Source organism: Nicrophorus vespilloides, unplaced genomic scaffold (assembly GCF_001412225.1).
Source record: "Nicrophorus vespilloides isolate i.1.1-1 unplaced genomic scaffold, Nicve_v1.0, whole genome shotgun sequence".
Classification (NCBI taxonomy): domain Eukaryota; kingdom Metazoa; phylum Arthropoda; class Insecta; order Coleoptera; family Silphidae; genus Nicrophorus; species Nicrophorus vespilloides.
In genome coordinates, this window is record NW_017099767.1 from 15,646 (window position 1) to 31,834 (window position 16,189).

The 16,189-nt window shown below is 36.5% G+C and overlaps 1 protein-coding gene across 5 annotated transcripts in view; it reads right to left on the minus strand.

Moving 5' to 3' along the window:
* Positions 1–16,189, minus strand: part of LOC108565542 (spectrin alpha chain, non-erythrocytic 1) — a 36,627-nt gene that overhangs the window by 6,795 nt on the left and 13,643 nt on the right. For 2 of the 5 annotated variants that reach the window (XM_017925064.1, XM_017925065.1), the window contains exons 2-6: positions 5,819–6,282; positions 3,168–5,756; positions 595–3,111; positions 391–536; positions 102–158 (exon numbers count right to left, since the gene is read on the minus strand). In XM_017925064.1, coding sequence (XP_017780553.1) covers positions 102–158; positions 391–536; positions 595–3,111; positions 3,168–5,756; positions 5,819–6,223 — 5,714 coding nt within the window. In that variant the 5' untranslated portion in view covers positions 6,224–6,282. Of the gene's footprint in view, positions 1–101; positions 159–390; positions 537–594; positions 3,112–3,167; positions 5,757–5,818; positions 6,283–7,691; positions 7,760–16,189 lie in introns of those variants that run through there. The other 3 variants (XM_017925066.1, XM_017925062.1, XM_017925063.1) reach the window with 3 other exon arrangements.

The window sequence follows — 16,189 nt, forward strand, 5'->3', positions numbered from 1 at the left end:
AATAAAATATTAAATTAAGAACAAAAAAAAGTAATAATCAGATTAGCAAAAGCGTTGTTATAAGTATAAAGTGCACAAGCATATTGTTAGTGATATTTTACCGTATATCTTCATGCCTAGATGTAACGGCCTCTACATCATCAGAAACTGTTTCATCCCTAAAACAATTAGTCCAAAACCTTCTAAACATGCACGCCACAGATAAATCTATCTTACTATTTAAATAATAGTTACATTTTTAAATGTAAATGTTCATTACAGAATAATATAAAATAAACATGCTTTTAAGAAAAGGTACAGTTACAAGAGTCTTAGTACTTCAACCAATTTGTTATAATTTAGTGAAAATAATATTAGATGTAGATTAAATATGAAAATATAGAAACTCACTCTAATAATTGTTGCTTTCTGCCGATCTCACCAATGTAGGGATTCTTGTTTGTGATTAATTTCTGTGCCAGATCTTCGCACTGCTTGAAACGCTCCGAACCAGCTTCAATGCGATGCTTGAAATCGTCGAACTTCGCTTGCAAAAGCTACAAAAGATCCAAAAATAATCTACTATTTAGGTCATTTAATTATAAAAGGCCGTACCTGCAGATGCTCGTAATCCTGGCCGTAATCTTCGGAAGCAGCGTGTTGATGCTGCTCGGCGATCCACCTCTCTAAATCTTCGGATTCCAAGAAATACTCGTGCCTGAACAAAGATTCCATCAAGCACTGTTGCCTAACAGCGGCACGTCTCTGCAACGATCTCACGAGGTGCTCTAATCCGGCTTGCCTCTCGCTTATAGCTTTCGACTCCGGATGTCCGGATTGAACATGGGCTTGAGCGCCTCGTCCCATTTCCGCAATGATGCTGCTGTATGTGTCCAGCTCCAATTCCAAAGCTTTATGTTTGGTTAACAGTTTCGTGGCTGCGTCTCTATCTCTGCCGTAATCGGTGCTTGCTAATACGTCTTTCCTCTCATTCAGCCAAGATTCAACTTCGCTGGCATCGAAGAAATATTGTTGAGCCTTCAGAGAGAGCTCCAGTTTCTGCGCTCGTTCTGCAGCCTTGCTTTGCAGATCATTCCAAGCGTCAGTAAGTGATTGACATAGTTCTTGGACGGTCCTCGCTTCCGGATGTTTTTGCGCGATCAATCCCTGTCCATTCTCCAAAGTCTTGTCGATGACAGGTTGATGTCCCAAAATCTCATCTTCCAAATTCTTGTGCTTCTTGTACATGTTCTGGGTTTGATGCAAATTCTGGCCTAAATTCTCTGAAGATGCTTGCGGCATATGCTCCTTGATCCATTGCAACTCATTGTCCAAGTCGAATCTGAATTTGTGGAAGCACAGCGATTCTTCGAGCGCGTCGCGCCGTTTTTTAGCCGGAGTAGCGAGGTCTTTCAATCTATCCTTGCTAACAGCTGCTTCCTCTTTAACAGCTGCTGAATCGAAATGGTCATCGTCGGTCATCTCGTTGCTTTGATTAGCTAATTCATCAACGCGGCTCGAGCACTGCGCCAACTCGTTCTCCAGCATTTCATGCTTCTTAAGCAGTTCTTTGCAAGACCTCAAATCATTGCCGACATCTGGCGAATTCAATTTCTTCTCAATCTCACCTAATTTATTATTGATGCTGTCGACGGCTGTATTGTACGTGTGCTGCGTTTCCGCCTGCCGCAATCTGCGTCCTTTGTCTAAGGACGTTCCGACGAGGCTCTGCCATTCGTCGTTCAAGTCTTTCAACGTTTTCGCAACGTCATCCTTTCTGTAGCTGTTTTGCGCGATCAACGATTGTCCCAATTTATTCACGGTTCTGAGCTGCCCTTCGTTCGCTCTTAATTCCCTCTCGAACGCCTCGTGCTTCTGCAATTTCCTCTCGAGATTGCTCAAATCCCTGTAACTCTCGTCGGACGCTGTCTTCTTTTTCTCGGCCAGCCAAGCACGCAAATCGTCCACTTGAGCGCAAAACTCTTGGTAATTCTTCGATGCTTCTAACGCATGAGAACGCGCCTGAGACAAGTCCTTCACGGCCTGTCTTTTCTGCAGAACCTGTTTACGTCTATCATCGATACCTTGGCTGTCGTAATGATTGGCTTTGATCAAGTTATCCGCCTGCTTATCGAATGTATTCAAAGCGGTGTCTTGAGCGACAAGAGTATTTGCGAATTCTCTGTGCTGCTTCAATAGCGCCTCAACTTCATCCAACGAATTACCCAACTCGGAATACTCGAGGAATGCTTGATGACTGGATGTCGCTGCGTCTATTTTATCCGCTTCTTTGTTAAACTTCTGAAGCTGCAGGCATTGCTGAAGCCAATCCTGTTTTTCCTTCCAGCCACGGTCCAACGCGGCCTGCTCTTCGGCGAGTCTGGTCAATTTTTCAGGAATATCGGTCAATTTCGAGTTGGATTTCAATAGTTTTTTACCCAAATCGCCGACCTGCGTAAATTCATCTCTATGAGCATCGATGTCATGTTTCAGATCTTGATGATTCTTCAGCAGATTTTCGGCTGTTTGGACATCTCGCACTGTATTATCCGCGTTTAATTGGTTTTTAACATCGGCAACCCAAGCTAAGAGCGTGTTTGCACCATTCGAAAAAATCTGGTGTCCGACGGCATTCTCCAAACCGGCCCTTCTCTTCTGCGCCTTATCTTTGACCTGCATCCAGAGATCTTTGATCTCATCCTCTGTTTTGGAGACGTTTGCGCGTTCGTGAGGATTCGAAGATATCACTGAATTCGCCAAATCGGCGATTTCGTTTACGGTCTTCTCGATCGGCGTGATCTCACGTTCGAGTTGTTCGTGTCTTCTTTGCAACGCCTGCACCGTTTTCAGATCGTGCGCCAGAACGGCTTCATCTAAATTATTTAATTTATCGTGCATGCGATCCTTCGCCTCGCCGCATGTGCTGAGGAAAATTTCAACGATGCTTGCGCCCTCCAAACTCTTCTCCTTCTGGATACCCAACTTCCTGAGTCTGTCCCAAGCGGCGGTGATTTGGCGATGCCTCGCCCTCACCTTGTCGATCTGCGAATGGTTCTGCTTCTCAAACTCTTTAACTTCGGCATCAATGCCCTCCAATCGTTTCTTACTCGCCGATAAATCAGTAACGAATTTCTGAAAATACAAATTATTTAATGACAAATAAACTATTTTATCTAATAAATAATTACCTTATGTTTGTTAATGGCTTGCTCGACTTTTTGATTGGGGTCGTCAGATGCCAACATTTTCTCCTTGTCTTTAATCCATTTTTCAAAATCGTCGCACTCTCTGTAGAACCTGTACAATCTGATGGCGTCTTCCAGGAGCGCGTGTCTCTTTGCGGACATCTCCTGGCACTCATCGTAGGTATCGTTAATATTCTTCCTCCTCTTGGGTACACTGTTCGAGTCGTCGGTCTTCTTCGTGACCCTTTGACCTTTGTTACCGCTCACCGGAACCTTTTGCATCACCATTTTCGTCTTCTTGACCTTCTCAATCGTGCGTACCTTCTCCGGTTTGTTCACTTTCTTCTGGATGATACGCGGTTGAATCTCTTCAAGATAATTCGCCGGAGCGAAACCGTCGGTACCATCAGCTTTCCGTACGCACCACCAATCCGGATTGTTTTCGCTCAACAGAAACATAACTTCACCTTTGGCCATCGACATCCTATCGTCATGGTACGGGTATCGAGCCTTGACTTGCCTAACCTTTTGCTCCTCGTAGACGGTGCGGTACTCGATTTTCTCCACCGGTTCATCTTCGTACACTTCAATCGGTATCATTTTGTTCTCGAACAATTCTTCCGTCGGTATTTCCTCCTCCAAGTTCGAAATGCCAGCTGAAATTAATCTTTCCGCTTGGTTGTTCAGACTCTGAATATCTCCATTGTACGCATTCAACTCTCCTTGCAAATCGCGATGACGTTGGAGGAGCGCCTGTGCGCTCGGCTCATCGGATCCGTAGTCTTGCGATTCTAAAATGTACTTCTTCTCGTGTAAAAAGGAGTCAGCCTCATTGGCGTCCGCGTAAAATTGATACGTTTCCGCGGCGTCTTGAAGACGTTTAGTTCGTTCGTTGGCCAACTTCTCCAAAGTCGACCATTCCTGCTGATTGGTGTCTATGCAATGTTGAATTTCCTTGGCCCTCGGATGTTTCTCATTGATCAACAAACGACCAGTGTGTCCCAGTTGATCGAACTTATTCTTGCGTGTTTTGATTTCGTCCAAAAGCAATTTATGTTTCTGCTGAAGACTTAAAATACCTCTCAAGTCTTTGGCGGTGATTGGCGCTTGGCAAATTCTCTGCTTCTCAATCAACCAAGCTTCCTCGTCTTCTTGATCTTGTAAGAACTGATAGAAGTTGCGGGCCTCTTCGAGCAGAGCTCTACGATTCTTGCTCATATTTTGTAATTCCTTAAATGAATTGGCGAGCTCATCGAATTTTGTTTTGATGATGTCCTGCTCTTTGGGATTTTGAGCAATGATCTGCTCGACGGACCTCTTCAGTCTGCGCTCCGTTTCACCCAGTGAAGTAATCTGCAGTTCTTGAAGAGCGTGTTTTTGTAGAAGCTCTTCTACGGCCAGCAAATGTACTCCGGTATCAACTGAGGATACATCCATCTTCAATTGATTGACATTCGCGAGTGCCGTGTCGATTTCACGTAATAACGACATAACGTTACCAATTCGGTTCAAATTGAACTTATGTTTATTAAGAAGAGCCAACAGTTCCTTCCATTTCGTCAAAACTTCTTCCTCTCTGGCTATTACCCGCTCGGAATTCCTATACTTCTCTTTCACCAATTCTTGACACATCTGGGTTAAGTTTAAGACGCGCTCTTCGCGTGCCAAGATATCTGCGGAGATGGCTTCGTGCTTTTTCACTGTTGCATCCACCTGCGTCAAGTTGGAACCGTACCTAGGATCTGACAGTACTTGAATCATTTCTTTCAGGTAATTTTCACGCAAGATGCTCTTCTTTTCGAATTTGTAATTGATCAACTCCAGTTTCTCTTGTCGTCTAAGTTCCGCCCTTAGGTCAACTTCACGTCTATGCTCAGCCTTTTCCAATTGGTCCCAAGCCCGCTCGATGTCTTGCAGTAATTTACCATCGGCGGGTGTGAAGATCGGCTGTCGTAGCTCCTTCATCTGCGTGTTGATATTGAAGAACAAAGCTTCAATTTCGCTGCGCTCGATGTACTTTGGTGGTTTTTCCAACGTCCTGTACATACCAAAGTTAATCAAGAGTTGTTGGATACCTTCCAGCGAGTTGGGGAACGGGCGTTCCTCCAACGCCACCACCGTCTTCTGAATCCACTCCAACAAATCCGTTGTGAGTTTATCGTATCTGGTCTTCATCTTGTCGGCCTGCATCATCTGGCCGATAATCTTTTCGATTCTCCTTCCGCTCTTGGCCTCGTTCTTCATCCGCGCAAAAGTGTGATAGTAAGAAGCCACGTAAGTCATGATACTCTTTTCGTCCGGTCTGTTCATGTCAATATCTTCAGCATCCAAAAGACTGGGGATGCCCAGTTCGTTGTTGGCCACGTCGAAAGCATGGTTCAGGTTATCGATATGCCTCAAAGGTTGCAACTGGTTGAAATCGAAGAGGTCAGGTCTGTGGGCGTGAATCAGAGCGTTGAAGCCCAGACCGCTCCTCCAGGATCCCGTAAAATCGTTTATCTGGACGCCCGGATAACCGTGCGTCTTCCTTTGCGCCCACAGCAGTAACGCATCTTTGGCAGATTTCTTTTCGGAACTCTCGTTCTCCTCATCCTAGAATAAAACAACAACATAATTAGTAAAGGATTTAAGAAGCAATCGAAGCGATAACTTACAACATCGATTTCAATTTCCTGAATTTGGAAACGTAAGATGATGGTCCATATCAGACCGAGAATCAACCGGGGATTTCCGTCGACTATATCCTCGGCTCCTATACTCTCCAGACGGACTTTCGTGTGCAAGAACGCTAAACTCTTGTTCACGTTCTCGATCTTGTGCACGCGCATCTTGCCGTTATTCGGTTTGGCCAGCTTCTCGCCGGAGATGATCTCCAGCAGCTTCAGAAGCTTCCGGCCATCGGCGAGGTCGACGAAGAGGTCCTCCACCTCCATCCTCACCTTCTGCAGGAACGAATTCATCCATTTCGTAAACGTCTTTTTCTGTATATGCAAACGTTCCTCCTGCAGGACCTTGATGCGGCCGTGCTCGAATTTTTGCACCTCATCCCGCTGCGTCATGTTAGTTCGGTACTGAATATCCGACCTCCGACTCTGATCATAATGTACTTGACCACCGACTGCAAAACAACAACAAGAACAAAACCATTAGAAAACCAGAACAACATTGCAAACAACATACGTTTTCATAAAAAATAAACCAGCGATAATTACAAGAATCGAAATAGAATAGAAATGAAAAAGACAAAGTTAAAAATTCTTTGGTCAAGCAGCAGCAGAAGAGATTAACGATTGTCGCCACGTACGTAGCGCAATCAAACATTTTAATCACGCGTACTCGTTCATTTCACCGTTCATTTTTTTTGTGCGTTTTCATTTTACATGCTCGTAATTAGATTCCAAATATTTCATCGTTCGCATCGATCGATACGTGATTGCGTACGAAGAAAGAAAATTCAATGATATCGTGATCCGCAAATAAATAAGATTATAGAACGCATTCCAAACGACAAACGAAATAACCGAATATAACGTAATAATAATAAATAAATTCAAGATTTCGATCGAACTTATCAACGATGATCTGGTGCAATCGATAATCTAATTAAAAAGAAAACACTTAAATATATTGATTTTTAGCTGAAACAGCGTTTTTATAAACATTTTGCATTGTGAATAAATTAAATTTCTATATGAAAGAGCGATGATGTAACGAAGCTAAGATAATATTACACAATACTTGCAAAAGCATAATCGATTGAAGGAAAAGGTAATTGCAAATGCAAGATATTGAATAGTTTTAGCCATTTTGCAAACTTTCATTTTCGAATTGTTAATTTGAATGGAATGTAAATTGTTTAACTTAAAACTAAATTAACAATTTAAAACAAAACAAAAAAGAAAACCTTATTATCAGTTTACTTTTTACGATTGCATTAAATTGTTTGGAAACGTTTTAAACGTTTCGCAGAAGGATGAGAAGAAACGAAAGCAAGCAACAAAAAAAAATAAGTAAAAATGTGTTCGTTTTGTGCAATGAAAACTTAAATGATATTATTTTTATTGCCGACTGCGGAATGCAGCGTGCTGCTGCTGCTGTGTTTGTTGTTTAGTGAAAGGTAAAATAAAAACACAATACTAATGCTCGAAGAATTCCGCTTCGTTTTATTCCCTTCCATCTCCGTCCTTTCTCATCATCATCATCAACAACAACAACAACATCATCGGTGAGACAACGAGAGAAACCTGGACCGATTTGAATAAACGTAATTGCTATAATTGTGGCACTTCGCAGTCGTGAACTGTGCAAGAGCATTGTTATAATAACTTAATACTTAGTCGACTTCTATAAGCGTCGATGATACAATCGACGCAAATTATATTGAATGTCAGCAAAAAAAAAACAAATAATAATATATATTTACACGTATTGAACATAGTTTTGCAATGAGCTAAAGATTAGATTAGACTAAACCGTGGATAATAATATCGCAGCACTCGCTAATATTATTTTGGAAATTATACGTACCATTGTAATAAGACATGACAATTTATTTGGTCATTTAATCACTTAACTTAAACTATCAAAAAAAATAAATTAATGTGAAATCGAATTTCAATCTAGTAAATAAATATTAAGTTAAAAAAAATACTTGTATTAATTTTGCAAGCTAACTCTCGATCGAACACAGCACGAAATGGATATTCGAAATTGCTCGAACTCGTATACTCATAATATCTTATCAACGAAACGCTGATAAAATTAATAAAATAGTTATTGATTGGTTTGCATTTACCGATCGGAACTGTCGACCTGGAATCGAGCTGCTGCTGCTGAAAGTCACATGCACCAATGACGATGAGGAAGAGCAAACGGAAAGTGCTAAAAAATGATTATTGTTTTTGCTTGATGGATTACGCAACGGCGCGGACAGTACTGAATCTTGACCAAAAAAAAAATAACGAATATTATGTATTGCGTGACATCACTGGTGATCTCATATGTCTTACGGAGTATCGCAATAACCGCAACAGATATAATACAATCATCGCCTGTATTTAAAATTGCCGACGTGCGCGAATCGCTTAATTCCATCCGCGCTTCAGTTTGATGATGGCTCTTAATATTTCGGTAATTGTAATTTCATGTCGACTAAATTAACCGAACCCACGCGCGTCTCTCTCTCTAAGATCATCATCATTGGATTCAGATAAAATTCTGGTTAATTATAGACGGCGGATTTGTTTAAACAATGCGAGTGAATGAACTTGATTCCGGACGATAGTAATAATAATTATAGTATGCGTAATCTCGCCTCGAGAAGACTAATATTTATTTATCAATTAAACAAACTCGGTGCAGCGAACGGGGCCGTAAATATTAATTACACTTCAGAATGAAATGCCGCTGCTGTTGCTGTTACTGCTGCTGCGTCGTTCTTCGAAAGTACGCAGAGACCTACGCCAATTACGGACACAATAATCGCAATCAGAAGTGATTATATGCTTGATCGTGCGTTTCCTTAGAAAGGCATTAAGATTTTAGATGATTGGGGGCTATTAGTGTAATCATTGATGGGTGTGTGTATGTACATAAGAACTTAATACGATCGTATCCTGAAGAATGAGGAACGATTTCTACTTTGTTCTTTTACATTTACAATTAATAATCATACCACTATTATTAAGACCATAATTAATCTTAATATCACATCAATTTTTACAAAAGATTTCTATTAATAAAACTTAATACGATCTTATCCTGAAGGAACGATTATGACTTTGTTCATTAACAATTAATAATTAATCCAAAAATCAAAACTATTTTTACAAAAGATTGGACTATATCTCTTTTTAATTAATTTGTAGGTACGTACATGAATCAGTTTAAATATTAAACATTTCAATATATAAAAAAAAATGTATCTTTTACTAATTATAAGAAACTCATACAAAATTATCACAAAAGGAAAAATCTATTTAGTTATTCGTAACATTCTCTAATTATTTATGTAATTCCTATTTCAAAACCAAAAATTAGATTTGTTCACTTAACACTGACAAACAATAAGAAATGTTTTCATTTCCTTAAACAACTCAACTTAATCACATCAGTTTTACATCAAACTAGGATTCTTGTTATCCAATTAAACCCAAAAAAAAGGAAAAAAATATAATTAAGTGTAATTATTATGACTAAATTTGATGATGTAAGTTCAGTTCCATGGAATTAATGAAATGTCGAAAAAAGGTTTTTTATTTATTCTTTTTCAAAATATAATGATTTTAAATGGTAACGAACTCTTGCATAATGCTGGTAAACCAGTAAATCATGGACATGTATTATGCATGCAATTATCTAACGTAATAACAAAGCAGCGAACTAATTAGTAGCAAACATTGATTGCGTTCCATAGACAATGGATTTATACGTTTTAAACGCCGCAGCCATGCAATGGAATTATACACGTATTTTCGTTTTTATAATTCAAAATGTACACGAAACACAACTTAACATTCTGTAGATTCATGCAACAAAAGGAAAAAGAAAATTAGTATTACAAAGACATATTTTGTGTAACTAATTGTATATAATTTACTATTTATTAAAGTAAACATTTGAAAAAGTAAAAGTTGCGTAAATTATATATTTTTTTTTAAACAGTGACTTAATTTAGTTTAGTTGATTTTTTTGTTGCCAAATTTGCATTTAAAGCAGTTTTTTTTAATAAGATTTATGTAAGAAAGTGACTTATATATCAGTGAAATAAGGTGGTTGTATAATTAACAGATATTGAGAAATCATTCAAGGGCATTGCTGAGGTATTATCTATGTTAATAAAATAAATTTCTAATATGAAATATTTCAATGAACATTCAGTAATCTCTTCCGCAATGTTAAGTATAAGTATTGTACAGGGATTAACCACAAAACGTGAAGTAAAATTGTAAGGATATTGTGTGTGAAAAGCTCAAAACTAAATATAGATGAAGATGAAATGCAATTTTATGAAGCTGCGGGTGGCGAACGGAAGCAAAATATTTAACGGGAAACGGCAGATGTTAGTAATGCAAGGAGATCCATTCGTGGAACAGGAGGACGTGCTTCTACAAAACGAGAATGAAAAAAAAATTGAACAAAAGTAAATAAACGTACCGGAACTTTGTAATCATAACATTTACACAGAGTGAGTAAATAACGTTTTTTTACTTTCGGTAAAATTATTGATGATTATTTGATTGATGATATTTGTTTAACGCAATTTCTTACACGTTTCTATTAATGTTAATATTGATTATATTAATAATATATAAGTTTCATTTAATGCATATAAAAAAAAACTTTGCTTTTTTATGTGCTGTGACCTTCCACTATTTTCCATAAGTCATTTATAATGACCGATGATGATGACGCCTTAATTGAATTGAAATGAAAGTCGAAAACAGAAATCAGAACTAAATATAGATAGGTGAAGCCTCAATTCAAATGAAAGTTTGCACATGCATATGCAGAAACATCGATATTATTAACACAACTATCAATTTTGCGAATTCGTATCAATCAAGGACGAACGGATTCGTTGAAATTAAGAAGTTCCCACACGACGATACGTTATTTATTTTACTTTGCGAAACAGTTATCCTTCACTTTCGATGATTCACGACCTTCGAGAATTATTAAAAAAAAAATATTTACAAATCTTACATACTAAAACTAATTATCGCCACATGCGGGATGACATTGTATTTCATCAGCAATTTCATTCAGTCGAAACAGTAAATTACAGTTAACTCCCACATATAATTTAATTATTTTTTTTTCAAAATAATTTAACAATTTGTAATCATTTTTTTGTTCTCCGAATTTTAGATAAGTCATCGTCAGAATTTCCATGATCTCATTCATTGTGAATCAATGTGTAAAAATCCAAAATATAATTGGAATAATATTTATGTTTGCATCGTGATTGAATAATCTAATTCCGATTAATAATGATTTCTTTTCTTTGAATCTTCAACTTGTATAAAATTACTAAGAAATGCTGAATTATTAATAAAAAAAAATTGGTTATTCTGAAATAATTATAAGATTTAGATTCATATTTAACACGTTTTTAACTAAATTTATATAACTTTTATACAAAAGTAAAATTTAATTTAAATCGTAATATAAATTTATAATTCTAGAAAGGTTTTAGAACTATAGTCATCAGACAAACAAATCTTATTAGACTTAAAGATTAAAAATACATCCTTTTTTTCTTATCTTCGAGCTATGTATCATACAGCAAATATTAAATATTAAGTATTTTTTAAATGATAACATTTATAAATACGAAAATCAAACATATTATTTTACTAAGTTATCTCGTTGTATAATTGTAAACCAAACAAATTACTAATGTTTCATTCTTTCATTGAGAGATATTCAATTTCAAAAATGTTATATTTTTAATTTCCACTTCAAATTTTAATAATAAAAGTATATTTGAAAATTATGAATGTAGACAACACAACCGTTTTGAAAATTTATTATTATTTTTTCTGCAAATTGTTAAAATTTATAAATTAATTATAAATAAGCAATTTCAAAACAATATTGATGCACTTTGCTCAACAGGAAACGTTCTACGTCGAAGATTTCAATGCAAAATTAACAAATCAATATTTCACAAATGTGTTTACAAACTAATTAAAGCGATCGAACAGAATGCGAGCGAGATAAGGGATTGAAAACTTCCCGTTTTTTCAATATCGAGCCTTGTTTATTGCAGGCAGCGAGGATCAACTATACGAAACATAAAGTGTATTATCACATTAATTAATGTATTTAACTATAATTAAACTTATCGAGACGACCTTTATTATCTTACAGAGATATTTTTACGTGTAAACTGGGACCAAAGTCCAATCGCATTTCCCATCCGAAAATTATTCATCTGCACAATGTAACAAAAAAGAAATAAGTAAATAAAAAAAATGGAGATGTTGGAATCCGCGACGACGGAAAAGGTTACATTCTTCGCGAAGGCGTTGCGGCGAATTCTCGGTACAAGAAGAAGTATATAGAATGAGAGGAAGAGGATGATGATGTAAAAACGAATGAAAGAAACGAATGCAGGCAGCAGCAGCTATGATGGAATAACTTAGATCATCTCTTCCTTGCCTTTTTGCTCGTTTCGTAGGTGGAATGAATGAACGCAGCAGAACTGATCTTACGTAACAATTCATAAAGCATGCCGCGCGCCGTCGCTTTTCTTTCTTTTCCTCTTTACATTTATTTATTTTTATCGTCTTCGTTTTCTCTCTGTTTATTTTCGTTCTTGCGTCTTGTTTTTTTTTTGTTCTTTAACTTGGGGAGTTCCTCTCTTAAGCTTCTTATTTTGTTTTCTTTCATTTCACTCCTTTCCGCGCGCCCCTTCGTCGTTTGTGTAAGAGCCAACCAGATCACCTTGTGCCTCGTGAATTACCTCGTTTCCTTTTGGAATTCCGAAACCATTTGCTCTTTCTACATAATAACCATTCCACGAGCGCGCAACAAACACACACACACACTAAGTCGCAGACTTCATAGAAAACAAGAGCCTCAGGGAAATTCCCTCCGCTCGTAATTATTATCGTTTAACGAATTCCAATTACAAAATCCCGCAATAAATAAAAAGCGCATCTTAAGTTTTTTGTTGTTGTTTGTTTGTTTGTTTGTTTGTTAAGGGTTTACGTACTGTGGATGGTGTATCCGTGCTGGGCAAGGAGGGCCATGCCCTTGGCATCGCGATGGTACCTCAGATGATGGTACTTCTTGCGATGGTGTTCACTTTCGCGGCCCATCCCTCCGACTGCCGCGCCGATGAGAATATGTGAAGAGAGGCTTCGCGGCCGAAGACCGACCGAGTGCTACAACCCCTCGGAGGGAAGAGGCATCGGATAAATATACAAGAGATCCCCCGTTCGGATCGAGCCGTTTGAAAGAGAGGAAACAGCTCCGATGGTGGAGAGCTTCCGGGCCGCACAGAAGATTTGCTAAGAATAATATACACGCGACAGGGGGAGATCACACGTGCTGCTTCTGCTGCACCACCACCTCCTAGACAGTCTGCAGTCTAACGAAGACTGTCACCTGGCAGGAACTTTCCCCGAAATGGAAAGAACAATCAAATAGACAATAGACGTTTAAGAACCAGAGCACACGCAGTCACTTTCGATTCCGGAATTAGTGATTCTTCGGACGAGGAAATTTAACCGATTCCATTCGGACATCGAACTTGTTTTCTTTCTTTTTTAGGTCTTGCTATAACCAATTTAACATTCAAAGAAATGCAGTTCTATTTACTGCTGCCAGACATGTCCGCCGCATCACGAGATGAAAGCAAGATCCCTCAAAAGGGCGTGAAAAGTTTAAAAATAAAGTCGCAGACGTTCATCACGGGGGACGCACACCTACCCATGTGTTAATTAAGAATTCAAATTAAATTTAGTAACTACGTACCAAAAATAAAAAGTCCATACAATAAATCAATGAGCAAATACTTGCAGTCCATTTTGAATACATAAATTAATCATCTTATAAAAATTTAGATTTAAATGTGTTAGTAACGATTACTTTTTCCTAGCAAATGCACACGTTTAAATTAATGCATATTATTTATGTTTACTTTTCCTATAAATGTATGTTTCCACGAGTAAAAGTTTGAATTACAATGATTATGAATACATTTGCTTATCAAATTAGAATGTATGCATACATTAGCTAACAGAAGTACACATTTACTGTGTTAAATATTAACTATATTGACAAAACGATTCAATTTATTTATATGTGAAAAAGTTTCATTTCTCAGTTATAAATCATTGTTGTCATAATCAATTTTTATTTAATAAAAAGATTAATCAGATTTTTTACATTAATATAATAATAATTATTTATTAATTGAAATTACATTCAATCATTTATTGTTGATAATAAGCAATATAACTTTGTAATTCTTGATTGTACACTTAAAAGTCTCTCCTCAGAAATCAATTCACGTTTGAGTTCTTTGAATTTGTAACGACTTTGCTACAGTTAACTTTTGCAGATTTGCATGTTAATTTTCCGGCAAAACCATCCATCCGATATTCATAATTTTCCATGCATTCTTTAGTGGGATGAATACATTATAAAATACAGTTTATAATCCGTTTTGCATTTTACTACAAAATACCTGCAATCAGGTATTTCAAATGTACTTTTTTCAGTACAAATTACAAATAGAAATTAAAGAGAATGGAACGTTTTTTTAAAAGAAATTACGGTCTCTATTTTTAGATAGGATTGACTTGTAAATTACCCTTTGGTGTTAAAAAAGACCTCTCAATCTATTTTTGTAATTTCCTTTACTTACTATTAGATTTACAAATAGAAAAAAAGAAACCTAAATTTAATTTAACTTACACAACTTTACAAATTAGACTTTGACTTAGATAAATAAGTACATAATGTTTATGCAAGAAAAGATTTACGTTTTTTGTTTCATTTGCAAGTGTTACAATTTGAAATATAAAGGCTGTGTAATGGTTAATTTTTCATCTTTGCCGCCACGAAATGGTAAACAATCTGCAGCCCGCAAGTCGCCCATGGTATCAGTCATCGACACCGAGAATCCTTGTAGACACACACGCACCATATTCTTTGTCGTCAACTGATAACTGCATAAACAGCAGGTGTTTACACGGAGAAAAGTCGACGCTGCTGTTTTTTTTGCGGTTAAAGCATTATTACATCTATGCTTTACGACAATGCTTTTCAAATTCACATCATTCCTTTTCACATCAGGTAAAAGTTTTCTTTAAAGTATAAAATGCACTAAAAATAGATTTTACAATAGAGTTAATAACTTGTAGATAATTAAAATAAATCGATATAAATTCATTTCGTAAATTAAGCAAACAATTTTTCAAATTTCGTAAAACGAGAACTATATTGGTCTTTCCGCCCAAGAAGTACACAAAGATATAGCTGAATTTCAACATAGTAATTTATAAGATTTAAATTAAATAAATTCGTCCTAACAATAACTAAATTGCCGCAGACATCGAACAGTTAGCTATAATTGCCAAAGGTTAAACTACGAATCCAACGGAGATATCCGTGCACACTCTGACCTTTCAATGTGATCTAATCAAAGCACACTAAATACATCAAACGAGCAAATCAAAGCAGTGATCTTTCTGGATCATTGGAACTGACAGAAACAAATAGATTGGACAGTAATTCAATCTTTATTAATAACCTTAAAACAAATGACTGCATTATTAGTCTTTTATATAATTAAAAGTGAATGTAAGAGAATATTGTTATTGTTTCTTCAAGATTAATCATTTGAGATTTGAGATATTTATACTAGGATTCTAATAATAATTAACTGATTTATTAATACTTTGTACACTTTAAAGTGTATGGAATTTTAGTTTGTTTATTTAAGATTAATGCGTAATATTTATTTGGTATATTTCGTTTTAATTATCAGGAATTAATCCTAATAGAAACGATGATAAGCTGATGATGAAATCAAATTTGCAACATTGGTTCAAAGATTTAATAATAACTCTTTAAAAAAGTGCATTATCACTTTGCGCTAAGTGATTTAAATTGATATTTTATTGGTCTCTCCAAAAAAAAAATGAAATAACGTCTTTTGGTTTTAATTAAAGCTGATATCTGTAGATACTATAAAGATCAGAGGTTACACTATATGATTTGAAAGCGCATTTTCCGTTCTCGAAATTTTAATATTTAACATACAAAACTAAGAACTAAGTAGTTTTTAAATGAATTGTCTGGGAAATAGTTTAAAGAAAGAAAAGAAAAACAATTCATTCGCTTTGACCCAGATCTTAATCTTAAAAACATTTAAGACCGTGGCTTATTAATCTGGACGTTATCTAAGATTAATGATTATCAGGACTTTGAGAACGCACTGAAACATGTTTGCGATTGACTGTAGAAAATCCAAAGAGAAGTACGTTTTTTTTTTTTATGAAAGGAGA